General features: G+C 36.4%; 2 protein-coding genes across 2 annotated transcripts; both read right to left on the minus strand.

The window, feature by feature from the left end:
- Positions 1-647: 647 nt before the first annotated feature.
- On the minus strand, positions 648-4,168 carry LOC130729822 (glyceraldehyde-3-phosphate dehydrogenase A, chloroplastic). The gene is made up of 5 exons (XM_057581660.1): positions 3,992-4,168; positions 3,743-3,853; positions 2,788-3,092; positions 1,964-2,208; positions 648-1,314 (listed from the first exon to the last, which is right to left on the minus strand). Exons 1-5 carry the CDS (start codon positions 4,031-4,033, stop codon positions 812-814), a joined length of 1,206 nt encoding a protein of 401 aa, XP_057437643.1. The 5' UTR covers positions 4,034-4,168; the 3' UTR covers positions 648-811.
- Positions 4,169-8,702: 4,534 nt separating this feature from the next.
- Positions 8,703-10,098, minus strand: LOC130729824 (WD repeat-containing protein LWD1). Its single transcript, XM_057581661.1, has one exon. It carries the CDS (start codon positions 10,015-10,017, stop codon positions 8,953-8,955), a length of 1,065 nt encoding a protein of 354 aa, XP_057437644.1. The 5' UTR covers positions 10,018-10,098; the 3' UTR covers positions 8,703-8,952.
- Between the last annotated feature and the right edge of the window lie 3,979 nt (positions 10,099-14,077).

A 14,077-nucleotide genomic window follows, 5' to 3' on the forward strand; every position in this document is an offset into this window, starting at 1 on the left:
GTAACATATGTTGGTCTATAAACATGCATTATAAGTGTGTTATATATACATGCATTATATGTTTTCTGAATGAAAAAACATAGACTTTATGAGATAATCTAGAAGTGTCTAGATATATTTTCATTTATATTTATAAATATGTCAAAAAAATAATTTACATATTAATAATATATTTTTATTGAATAATTATTAATAAATATAATTATGATTAAATAATTTTAATGTTCAATATTTTACTTTTTTAATTTTGTATTTAATAGTTATTATTATTTTATTAATTTAAAAAGGGCTAAATATGGAAATTGATATTAAGGTTTATATTTAAATAACATTATCTGTGGGTATTATTATCAAAACTATAAATAGGCTTTTTTTTTTTTGTTACAAAACTATAAATAGGCTTTATTGTATTGTTACGAAGAAGAGCGCAATATATTAAAAATAATTCTATTGTTGAAGCACTTTTTGTTCATAATAATGGATTTTTTTTCCGTTCAAATTGATATATAGCAAAATGCACATAAGACTTGGATATATAGCAAACCTCCAAGAAGGATATATATGCACATAAGTGATAGAAAACCTCCGAGAAGGATATATAGCAAAATGCACATATAAGACTTGGAGCCCTAGTATTAACATTCAGATTTAAGGGTAAGAATTTATTGCACAATGAGAAGCAAGAGAAAATTGATCGTTCTATTTCTCAGTACAAGTTTATAACGAAAAATGAAGCAAGGACTATATATAGTAAGCATACAAAATCACAAGATCACATGATACATAATTAACAAATTGGATTTGATTGGCTTCACTTCCAGTTATTGGCAACAATGTCAGCCAAATCCACAACCCTCTGAGAGTAACCCCATTCATTATCATACCAAGCAATCACCTTCACCATGTCATCTCCCATGACCATGGTCAAAGATGAGTCAACGGTTGAGGACACATCAGTGCACCTAAAATCTACTGACACAAGGGGCTCATCACAAACTGAGAGGATGCCATTGAGCTCATTGTCTGCACTCTCTCTGAATGCTGCATTCACTTCCTCTGCGAAAGTCTTCTTTGTGACCTGAACAACAAGGTCCACCACCGAAACGTTTGGTGTCGGCACACGGAGGGCAATGCCGTTGAGCTTGCCTTTGAGGGTTGGGAGGACAAGGGCCACAGCCTTTGCTGCTCCTGTTGATGTAGGGACAATGTTGAGAGCTGCTGCTCTCGCACGGCGGAGGTCACGGTGGCTGGCATCAAGAAGCCTCTGGTCACCGGTGTAGGAGTGAGTGGTAGTCATGGTACCCTTGATAATACCTATCATGCAGAAGTGTTAGAAGTATAGCATAAAATCATTCATATGTTTTTACCTTGCATTATCAATTTTTGAAATAGTTGGTTTACGACATGATATTAGATTCTTTATAGCTAAATGGTATAGATTATGTTTGGATATCAGCTGACACCGGTGTAAATGGATGTTTCCATGCACTTTAAGACCAAAAGTGAACATAACTCTTCTTTTAAATTGAGTGAAAATTTGTTCATATTGCACTTAACTGATATTCGAAAACAAACACAAACTTCAGAGTTCAGGTTTATAAAACTATTGGTGTGTCTTGATTCTACAACACAAAAAAGTTGGTTGCAATTGGCAAAGTGTATAATCTTTAATATTCCTGATTCAATTCTGAATTTTAAACATCCTAATAATCCAAAACTCTGAGCCACTTAATTTTTGTCTAAAACTCTTCTTTTCACATCATATCACCTATCACATATTTCACTTCTCTATAAAAAAGTAAACTAGGCCTCAAGACAATACAATTGGCAAGTTGGGAAACTTTGGAGATAAATGGATTTTAGGCCCTTGTTAGTAAGTCAATAGTTTTAGAAACACACTTCATTTTCATAACAACTTGATAGAGGATGAATTTGAACAAAATTTATGAGATAAGTGCATTACCAAATTTCTGATCAAGAACCTTGACAAAAGGGGCAAGGCAGTTAGTAGTGCAAGAAGCATTGCTGATGATGTCATCATCATGGCTGTAAGCATCAGCATTAACTCCAACAACGTAGGTTGGGATGTCTCCCTTGCCAGGGGCTGTGATGAGAACCTTCTTAGCTCCTGCTTGAATGTGCTTGCCTGCACCTTCTCTGTCCACGAACACCCCTGTTCCTTCAATCACCAAATCAATCCCTAACTCCCTGCAATATCATACATTGATTACAACACACCTTATATACAGGTTTCTTCAAGTTTGATATCATGTTTAGATCAGCTTCTCTTTCCTTAGAATCAATTCTGAAACCGAGAAGCTACTCATAGCATGTTTGGTTTCACAATTTGCACAAAAACCAATGCACGCTTACTCAGAACCTAAGACTTGTAGCTTCTAACTATAACTGATTCTTGAGCATTTCACCGTGGAACCAAACATGTTACCATACAAGCATATCCTCAAAATTGATTATGGCTTTAGAATCAATTGCAGAAGGATTTCCAAACATGCTATGAACGGAAGAAGAATCCAATGTTATGCATTAGCTTCTCTTTCCTAGAATCAATTTTAAAAGCATCTTTGGTTTCACGATTTGCACAAAACCCAATGCACGTTTACTCAGAAGCTGTAACACTTGCAGCTTCTGACCAAAACTGGTTCGAAAGTATTTCACTGTGGAACCAAACATGTTATCATAGAAGCTTATCCCAAAAATTGATTATGGATTTAGAATCAACTGCAGAAGGATTTTCCAAACATGCTATGAAGGGAAGAAGAATCTTACCCCCATGGAAGGTTTGCAGGGTTACGGTCGGAAACAACTTTGATGACCTTTCCATCTACAGAGATGCCATCAGTACCAACAGGCTTGACATCAGCACCAAAGATTCCAAGGGTGGAATCGTACTTGAGAAGGTGAGAAGCTTGCTTGACACCTCCGGTGTCATTGATAGCAATGACATCCAGAGGAGAGTCCTTTCGACCGTGCCAGCACCTCAAGAAGTTCCTTCCAATCCTACCGAAACCGTTTATGGCCACCTTCAGCTTTGCTTCCACTACACCTTTCTTGTATCCTCCACTGCTTCCAACCTTCAAAAGTACAAAGAAACAAATTTGTTTAAACATGTCCTGGTTATAACAATCATGTATAATTAACAATTGATTTGCCCTGCTGATGTTTCCTTAACTTGCTTAGACATTTATTCAAAAAGTGATATATAGGCCAAGTTCAAAACCAAAGTGAAGCCAAAATCATGGTGAACATAACCAAAATCATGGTAGACAGGGAAGAAAAGGAAGAGGAACATGTAGAAAGTGATGATCATGAGCTAGTGTGTATTCTTGGTGCAGACACATTGTCTGACATTAATGTGATACAATTACAACATGCTGAGTCAAAAAAATTAATTGAAAATACATTTTTCTAGTAGTAAAATGGAATAATATTTTACTTGACTTACTTCTGTTCTTGTTACATTATTTATTAGATACACATTAAAGTCCATCTTATTCTTAGAGATCATTAAGTGAAGCATTCAAAGTGTCAAGTTACATTATTTTACTAACTGCTAGCATGTTTGGAATTTGGATCGGTTTCTCTTTCTCCAAAACAATTCCGACACTCAAAAGCTACTCACAAAAGATTACATAATTGATTTTTGTTTTAGAATGAATTATAGAAGAATATCCAAACATTGTTCTACAATAGAATTGGCTACTCATTGTAGGAAAGAACTTACTGCGTATGTCTGGAAGGCAATGACAGAATGGAAGTCCTCTGAAGTTTTTCTAGAAAAGGGAAGGTTGGCTGATCGGAGGCCGGAGAAATCAGAGAAGCCTTTCCCATTTGCCTAAACAAAACAAGGAATAAAAAAATATATGTTATAAACAGCTAGCTCAAGCTTCAGCACAAAATGCTAATGCTAATATGATATGACACATTCTATAAGTTAATGGAAATTGAGGGGGAAATCCATAACATGTTGAACCTTAAGAGCTGGTTTGGCTAATGAGAGAGTAGCTGAAGCCATGGTTCAGCCTGCAATGGAGACTGAATTTTTCTGAAGCAGAAGCAGTTGTGATATAGCTCAAGATAATACTAATATGCCATGTAAGTTTAATAAGCGACTGAGAGGAGACAATGTGGATGTGTGGCTGTGCCTCGTGAGCCAAGTGAGGATGAGATTTTGGATAGCTTCTTATTCAATGAATGGCTGTGATTGATGCTTTGTTTTTGTGCTTGCAAGTCCAATCACATGACTCCCCATTTTCTCACTCTATTTTTCAAGTGTTATTAGATTAAGGCCTTATTAAGTTAAGCCAAATGGCACCTACAAATTAGAGTGTAATCAAACTCTAATTAGAGCAATACAATTAATTAAGCATCACAAATAGTGATATTTAATAGCAGAACAAGAAAAGTTACATGTGTATGGGAACCTACTTTTTCCAATGTGAAAATACTCAACTCAATTCGCTAACATTTTTGCTTGGAAGTCCTTTTAGAGCAACTCAACTTATATCCGGTTACATTAACTCTTCATAATAAAACTTTCTCAAAAATAATTGAAAACTATAAATTTTAGGTATAAAACCAATATCAATATTATATAAGTAAACTTGACTTGACCTATACATTGATTAATTTTAATTAGTTATTAATAATCTTATATATAGTATTCATTATGTTAATTATAAATTGTAAACTTTTTAGGTTTTTCATATTTAAAAATAAAAAATTATCGTTAAAACATATTTATTCGGTCTCTTATCACTTAATGTGCTAATCGTGGGGCAATGAATTAGTATGATTGCTACCTAGGAATACATTAGTTAAGGGGAAAAAAAAAGATAGAAATTTCTTGTAGCAACATATTCCATAGAAAATAAATGAAGAGAAATCGGGTGAGGGAAATAGATCATTTCAGTGGAAGGAAAATGAGTGGAAAACTAACTACAGGGGCCTACATTAAAGTTTTCCCCTCAAACTGCTCATAGGATTTATAAAGATTTATCTTTTTCAGAAAGTAGCAAGTTCTAACCCATAATGAAACATGGCCAGCCAAACTAGTCCAAAAATATACTATTGGGCCAACCATGCCTATTAAAAAATCCATGAATTTTAAAAAATATTTTTTTTTTGGTACATCGGAAAATTAAATATAGAAAAAAAAAAATGAAAAAATGTAAACATTAAGAAAGTCCAGTTAGACAAGAACACAGTTCTCTACTAGGGCACACAAAACTTGAGCAGCGCTGCCACCCCCTTTGGGGGTCTCCTCCCCCATTAGGGGGTCCCTCCTCCTCTAGGGAGGCCCCTTTCTGCTTATTAGAAGTTGTGCTCCCACATTAGGTGGGTTTCCTTCCACATTAGGTGGATTTCCTTCCACGTTTGGTGGATTTGATACCCAAATAAGTGGGGTTTTCCTTGTTTTAGTCTAGGTTTTCCTTCTCCCTTGGCCTCCACGACCTCCACCAGCAACCCATGCCTCCATGTTGGCCACCCACGCCGCCTCCATCTTCAACTGGATGTTCAGCTTCAGATCCAGCCGTGAATGTTAAAACCAGAGGAAGCTATGTCTCCGGTGAAGCCTCCACTTTCCAGAAGACTTTTCTAGCCGCATCTTCGCTACCCAAGCTAGACCAACCACCCATGATCCTCTTTCTGTCGGCGTTCTTGGTTGGAACGGGTAAGCTCTGTTTGAGGGTGTTAGTGGAGTTGGGTTCCTTGGTCCAAACTTGTGGCCATAGATCTGGATCCCACCAACATCACCCCATGTGACTTACAAGTGCAACCGCCAACCTCCAATTGCAGCTGTCTTCCACGTGAAGCTCCTCTCACCTGGTCTTCCACTGTCCTCTTTTATTAGTGGTGTTGTGCACCTCTTTTGAAGACAGCCTTGTTGCAGAAATTGCAGACGACAAGGTGGAGTAGAAGCGAATTTTATAAGCCTCAAGATTATTGTATCGCCTCTGTTTGCAGGAAATCTTATGTTTGGAGCTTCGCTGTTAGCCGTTGTCGTTCCTTTCCTCCATTATGCTGCCGCCCCTTCCCTGTGGTTGGCTAGGGTTTGGAGATTCAAGCTAGGGTTCTGCTGACCCATGTTCTCTTGGGCTTAGTCTCTTGGGCCTATTTCATCTTGGGTCATTTGCAAGTAGTTTTTTTTAATCTCCCTTAGACAAACTTTATGTTTTGTGTACTAAGGAGTCGTGGGCCTAATTGTTATGAACTATCTTGTAAGTTGTATTTGGGCTTATGGCCCAAATTTCCTCATTCATTCAATGAATGATCGATTGTAAGTGTCGTTCGGCTATCTCTATTGAATGAACTTTGAACCTTTGATAAAAAAAAAATACAGAAAAAGAAAAGCTATAGGGCTAACACATCCCTTGCTAGGAAGGGAAGAAGCTGAGGAGGGGGTCCTCTAAACGAGTGAACACACACTGCTGGGCTATCCCCAAACCGGCAAGGCAATCAGCAACATCATTAGCACGATATAATTTCTCTTTTTTAAATTTCAGTTGTCTTTCTCTTTCTCTCTCTCATACATTGCAGGTCAATTTAATTTTTATCGTTATATTTCAGATAAAATAGACATCATACAAACTATTCATTTTCTCTCTCTAAACCCAATACAAACTATTCATTTTTTTTCATATTACTTTCCTATCGAACAAAATTATTTTTATCACTGCATTCATTGAACTCTTGCTCGAACTCATCCTGTTCTTGACAGAGGCAAGGATGAGAATGGTGAAACCGCCGCGTCATGTTGCCATGCTAGACCTAGTTAACAAAACCAATAGAAAACTTGTTCTGAGATGATAAGCTTAACCCTCAATAATGTTATCTTCACACCTCTCTTTGAGGTGGAGAGAGGTGGAATGAAGAGAGAGATATGAAGAAAAGAAAAAGTAAGAGAAAGAAAATATTAGATGTGATAGATGATAAGAGGAGAGAGATAGAAATAAAAAGAGGTGGAAATGAAGTGTTTCAAAGATGAGGTGTGTATATATCATTACTCCTTAACCCTCCCATGCGGGACTTTGCTTGCTGAGATTCTCCCCTTAAATTACAATAAGCATAATATTTGGCATTCTTAGGAGAGATTACTTCTCATATTGTATTCATGTAATTTTTCAAGTGTAACACGTTTGGTAAATGGTATGAGTTTTATGCATATGTAAATTTTGAAGTATTTTTATATATAGGAACGAGTCATATTATTCACGTAATCCATTATAGTCAACTTATTCAACTATCCTAACATTACTCAATCAACCTCAACACATGATAAAATAATACATGACAAGAGTTTGTCCTACTTTTACAATATCCTATTTCCAATTTTCTTGTTTTTCCTTCCTTTTATCCTGAGTCCTGACCATCATGACCATCAAACGAGATAAACAAGCTAGAAATCTTGCTTATACCAGTTCATTTCCTCCAATTGTTCTGTCAGTCGAGCAGTGGAGTCACTAGAATAAAATTTCATATAAATTTACAGGCCGGCAAGATATTTAAAATGTTAGTGTCTACCGGCAAATGATTCGCAAATCTCAATGACATTACAATTGTTCAGGTAAAAGCATGGTTTTTCATAACCAGTATACCCAGGTATAATTCTAATCACCATATACAACAGTGACCAAATTTATTTATCTAAAAAAAACGGGTATTTGTGTTTCTACCTTCCAGTTTAATTAGGTTTCATATATAGATTACAAGTAGTTACTTCATTAACTTAGATGCTTTAAGGATTTGGAATAAAACATGAAAGCAAAATCTTGTTGGGAAGAACATTACTTGGAGCACATGGCAAACGCGAAATGTTTGATAGCATATTTGGATCAGTTATTTTTCCTAAAGAGTCCATTCCAAAACATAGAAACTACTCACAAAAACTTCTTTACAAAATTGATTTGAGCTCTAGAGATAATTTATAGAAGAATTTCCAAACATGAATCAAAAGAACTATATTTTTCTGCACTCCACTCTCTATTATACGTTACCAGTCTCTCCTATCTATCTTCCTTTTCTCAAATCACCAATCACAAGTGTCTACACTTTATAAAGTGTACAATGATAGTTTTTCTACTCAAACTGAACTGAGACTGTCGATCTCATTTTACCACTGTCAGCATGGCTAACCAGTAAGCACAGTGGTTTAGTTTATGAGCTTTCAACTGGGATTTTGTTAAAGGAAGGGTTTATATATCCTTTCAATGCTTTAACATCTACCAGTTTTAGACATTGGTAATGTTACTTCCAGTGCTTCCCTAAAGTCTAATTTCTCCTCAATAACCTTGTGTTCAGAGAAGAAAAAAATAGAGATAAAGAAAGCCAAAAATCGAATTACAGAACCCTGGTCAGTTTAAAGGAAAACCAGCATACCAGGTATCATAGAAGAGATTGAACACTTCACCGCAATGTAGAGATAAAAGGGCAGACGAGGAATCAGTATGACACCACCAGAGCTCACTTTATACTTCAACCACACCACTCTACATCACTTTTCTCTTAAATGGTGTGTCCAGTTAGAGATTGAACAATGCAGATCTCAGGGCATATACACACACACATACCCAAAACAAAATTTCAGCGATTATCCAGAAAAATCAATACCAAATGGCTTGTTCAACAGCTAGTGTTCAACACATAACAAGTAAGGATTCTTAAACAAGTTAAAAAAACATAGATGAAACTGAATAGTGAAAGCATTTACATAACAATGGGATTCTCCAGTAAACAAGAATGTGAGAGACAATACAGACCCTACTTGTTCTTGCTAGGTATCTTCTTAGTTCTAATTCCAGGGCTACTCATTAACAAGATTAAGGTTTTCAACAATTCAAACAATTGAACCATTAGAAGTATGTTTAAACCCTAAAACTATCCCCAATTTCCAGAAAAAACTAGTCACATTCACTCACATCAATCATCAATTCATCATACCCTGAGAATCTGAAGCTTGGTGGAGAAAGCAATGGCGACCCAATCAGGCTGAGAAGACGACCATTGAAGCTGCTCAATCTCAGCACCAGCAGTATAAGCAAGAATCGGGTCAAGCCCACCCTCCACCGGTTGCCCCATGGAAGAAAGATCCCAAATCAAAGCCTGCGAGTCATCGCCGGCGGTGCAGATATGGCAAGAGCTATGCGGCGCCCACGCGACGGCGTTAACACTAGCCTGATGCCGCTGAAGCTCCACAACCGGAAGCGTGGGGAAGCGAATGTCAAGAACCACCACCTTCGCACTGTCCATGATGATCGTCGCCATGTAGCGCGGGTCCTGCTTGTTCCACCCGAGCCGCACCAGCGGCGTGTCAGGCTCAGAGCTCTCGTAGATTATGGTGGAGTGTTCCTTGTCGCGGAGATCGAAAACCCTAACGGAGCCATCGGCGGAGACGGAGGCGAAAACCCCAACGCCGCCCCACGCGATGTCGTAAACCTCCTTATCATGCGCGATGAGCTGGGTATCGACGGTTTCCTTCTCGATATCCCAAATGGTGCAGGTGGTGTCGATGCTGGAGGTTCCGATGCGGCGAGGCTCAGCTTCGTTCCAATCGAAGGAGGTTAACGGGCCACAATACTCGCTGTTCTTGTTTCCGTTAAGGAGGCTCTTGAGTTCGACGCGGGGGGTGGCGGCGGAGGGTTGGGTTTCATCGGCGTCGGAGATCCGCCACACGCGGAGGAAGTCGCTGGAGGTGGCGAGGAGGTCAGGGCGTTGACACTCTTTGTCAGGGATGAAAATGGCCTTGGTGGGTGGGTATGGGTGTTCGAAGGAGAGATTCGGGTCGGGTCGGATCTCGCCGTTGGAGTCGTCGAGCTGGACGATCTCGACGCGGTTGGGGTATTGTTCGAGGAGGGAGGCGATGGCGAGGCGGTACTTTTTGTCGCGGCGGACGCTCCAGTTCATGGCGTAGATGTGCCATGGGGCTTCGTAGGTGTAGATCTCGGAGCGTTTTTGCTGCTCGTCGGAGCCGTCTTGGGTCGGGTCGCTGGTTACGCCCATGGGTGGAGGGTGGAGGAGTGAAGCGGAGACAGAAGAGAAGAGTGGGGTTCCGGTTCACTTGAGAGAGAATGAAAAAGAGAGAGGAGAGGGTCTATTATCTAATCTTAAAAAGACGATTTGGGAAAGAGTTTTAGGGGCCCACCTAATAATGGATAGTAATTTTATTTGAAACATTAATATATGCTTTCAAGTTTCAAATGACTCCGTTTATTTAACTGCATAGAGAGAAGAAATAGTGAAATATTCCTATTAAGGGTGTAATTAATGTTGTTAATTTTCTTAAAAGTATTATTTATTTTTCTATTTTATTCTTTGAGATGTATTTTATCTTTCCTCATTTATTACTCTCACAAGATATTATTTAAAAAAATATCATTTAATGCTTTTTTAAAATGCTAAGTGGATAAATATATAAGAAAAAAAATATTCAAAGTAGACAACTAATTATGAACGAAGGTGGTAAAATGTTGATGGATTAACTATGCTTTTGTTTACCAACAAGGTGTAGCACAACTGGTAGATAGTTGGGCTCCTTAATCATTTAGTCTAGGGTTCGATTCATGGGCGGTGTGTATGGAGAAGCATTTGTTGGGAGAGGCCTACCCACTTAACGTGATCTCAGAGCCTCGAGGGATTAGTCTCATGACTGTCGACGGTGGGGATACCTTGGGAAACAAAAAAAACTATGCTTTTGTTCCTCATCAGGAGGCGGAATTTAGAGTGTGTTTAAATACACTTTCAACTCATTTATTGTCGTATTCACTCCGTATTAATAAAAGTATTTGTTGTTAAAAACATTGTGGTCACTAAGGTACTAAATTGAGTTAAGTTTTTTTTTTAAACATAATCTATTAATAAAAATTAAGTGACTAAATTGGCAATTACATCATGATTAACCAAAACCTCAAATTTTGGGGAACCTCTTATATCCAAACATAGTTGGGAAACTTAAAAGAGTCATTGACGAAGCGATCAGCCATAGAGTTCCCGGATCACGAACAAAAGAAAAATGAAAACTACTAAAAAATGAAACTAAAGAACAGACAGAAAATAAGAATTGATTTACTCTTGAGGTAGAACCTAAGAATTGATTTCTTGGCTTACCGTTGATATAATAGGCTCAGAATACGTCCAATAAGTAACTACTTCACTCCACATGGTTACACTCGAGTCTTGACTCGAAGCTTGACTCTTTAATTCATCATCAATACATAAGTGTTAAGTTCTTTCCGATCAATTAATTTTAGTTCATACTAAGTTCTTCAAGACAAATTTTAACATGTTTCTCATAAGTTAGAAGAAGCTTCTTAATTGACTTGGGGAAAATCAAGTTTAGAGCTTTCTATACTCCTTTCTACAAGAGTTATAAGGCCTTAAACCTCAACTTCTCTACTCGATCTCCAAACTTTTGACGTGTGTCTTACTCTCAACTTGACTCAAAGTCTTGGTAAAATTTTGAGTTAAGACTAGTGTTTTTACCCGTGCGCTGCACGGCGAAATTTACTGTTTTGTTTAATATACCAATAAATACTTTGATTATTGATCATTTAAGATACTAAAAATGAAAGAACAATCATAACAAAGATGTAGATTCATAAGTTTGGGTTTTATGAGTTGTGTTTTGCCGACTTTTTGTTGGCTTGATTATTTTACCAAGATATATATTATTATTCCTAAATTTATTTTAAAATTATGAACAGTGCACTTAAATTATTTGGAAATGAATTTTTCCACCGGCTATAACATGCAAGTGTTTCAAGTAGAATGTTCTTACCCGTGCACTGGATTTTGCCCTTATTATTTAGGCATGTATTTTGATTTGGTTCGAAAGCATTTTCATGACAAAATATTATTTCCCGTGAATTTTGTTTTCCAGTAATTTAAAAAAAAAAAGACTATGATTTCTAATATACGTGTCATTTGAGGACTAAAATGATTTTTTCAAAAAAAGTAAGGGCCAAATTTAGATATTACTAATATTCATGGAAATTTTTAATCCTAATAAAGTAAACTAATTTAATTCATAGTTTCTACCCATATTCATGTTCTCCTATTTGGGATATAATTCCTAACTATAGTTTGAAGCCTTTGAAATTCTGCCTGCCACCTAAGAATTTTCGATACTAAATTCTCATGCTACATGGTGAAAAAAAATCTTAAAACAAAACAATATCTTATACATACAACACTATCAGAGATATATATTAAGGAAACTCAAGTCTAATTAGAAAGTCAAAAAAAGAGGAAAATCAATAACGAAAGGAATCTCTAATATATGAAATTCATTTAAGAAATTCCCCAAGCTTTATTAACAACAGTTGTTAGATCAGTTGCAACCCTTTCTCACTTGATGTCTGCTCTGAGTTCTCTCTCCATCTAAATTTTCCTTGAGTTCAGCGATATTTGACATTTGACTGTAAGCAAAAGGTAGACATAGTTAATTAACACTGAGAATATCTAAGGTTCAATAATTGTTGACCTAGTTATCTTTACTAAACTAACAAATCAGAACTTAAATAAAGGAATTAAAAATAGAACTCTAATTTTTCAAAAGCATATAAAGTATGGGATTTTTTTAATATGCAGAGCATAGTAAAGACAATATCCAATAATAGTACTTAAAGAAAGTTAAACCCATGAACTAATTAAAAAAAGCTTCAACTAATTAGATAGTAGAGCAAAATTAAAGAGATTATAGCTATGTCTAAATGTGATTTAGAACTTCCCAGCATGGATGTTCTTCCAAGAATAATTCCCACTGACTTAGAATTTTACCAATGTTAACTTCATGTTGCTGCTTCACATTGGCAACCGTCTCAAAATCAACCGCAGCTTCTGGATTCTGCGCTGAATTGAATTTCAAAACAAAAATACCAACATGGCAAATACAGAGAGCAATCAGCTTTTATGAAAGAGCCCCATCCAACAGATGTTCAGAACCAACGTGACTAATTGTACTATAGTAGAACAATGATTAATTATAAAAAGTTAAGATAAAAAGTTAAGAACTAAAAAGATTTCCCCTAACATGGACTAAATGGACAATCAAAATGGATTAATAGTAACTTCACCATTAAGGTCTAAATGGACAATTAAACCGGTCAAAATCCATCAAATTCATTTATGAACCACCACCTTGTCCCAAAATCTGTAGCATTTATATACTTCAAATACCAAGGTCAGTGCAAAAAGAGTCCAGAAAAAAAGGTCCAAGAAAGTCAGTTAGATAGAGAAAGGCAATCAAGCCAAAATAAGTTGGATAGAAAAATGCTAGGAATAATCATACGGAAACAAAGTAAGTGTTTCTTGCAAATTAGAATAACAGAGAAAGCCAATCAAGTCAAAATCAGTTGTAGCCAGACAGATTGTAGCAATGACCTGAGTGATATAATGCGAGTCTCGAAGTAACCATAATGATCAGTGATGGAATTGAGATCCCGCACATTTCTGTCAAGTAATCAAGTGTTTGACTCATCCAAACACTATAAATCACTTTAAAAAGATAATTTAACCACTTGATATAGCCAAAACCGTGTTGATATAAAACATGCATCAAAACAGAATGGAAGAGATAAAACATATGGGGCTTATGCTTTAAATATAACATTAAAATAAATATAAAATAAAAACTAAAATATAATCATGAAATTTACCAAGTCTGAACTGAAAAATCCTGAAAGTTCAGTATCCCATTTCCTTGTAACATTGGATGACTATACAAACCTCTTCCCTGCAGAGAGAAATGAAAAAAAATGAGATAAATAATTTTAGAATCCAGCTTTTGCAGGAAATTTCCAATCCCCTAATCCGTTATTTACCACCAAAAAACAAATTGCTAATTGATGAGATCATTTGCCAAACTAATAAAATAAAATATAATTTTTTAAACCCCTTAAAACATGACACCCAAGAATCCAAGCATCGATTTTAAGCTAAACACCCAAGAAACATTTCTAGTAAAATTAACATAACACCTAAAAGTTCTCTTATAATAGATAGTAATGACAAAAGTGGAGCTGTTTTCATTACCATCATCATCATCTTCTTCTTCTTCTTCTTC

This window comes from Lotus japonicus, chromosome 1 (assembly GCF_012489685.1).
Source record: "Lotus japonicus ecotype B-129 chromosome 1, LjGifu_v1.2".
NCBI lineage: Eukaryota > Viridiplantae > Streptophyta > Magnoliopsida > Fabales > Fabaceae > Lotus > Lotus japonicus.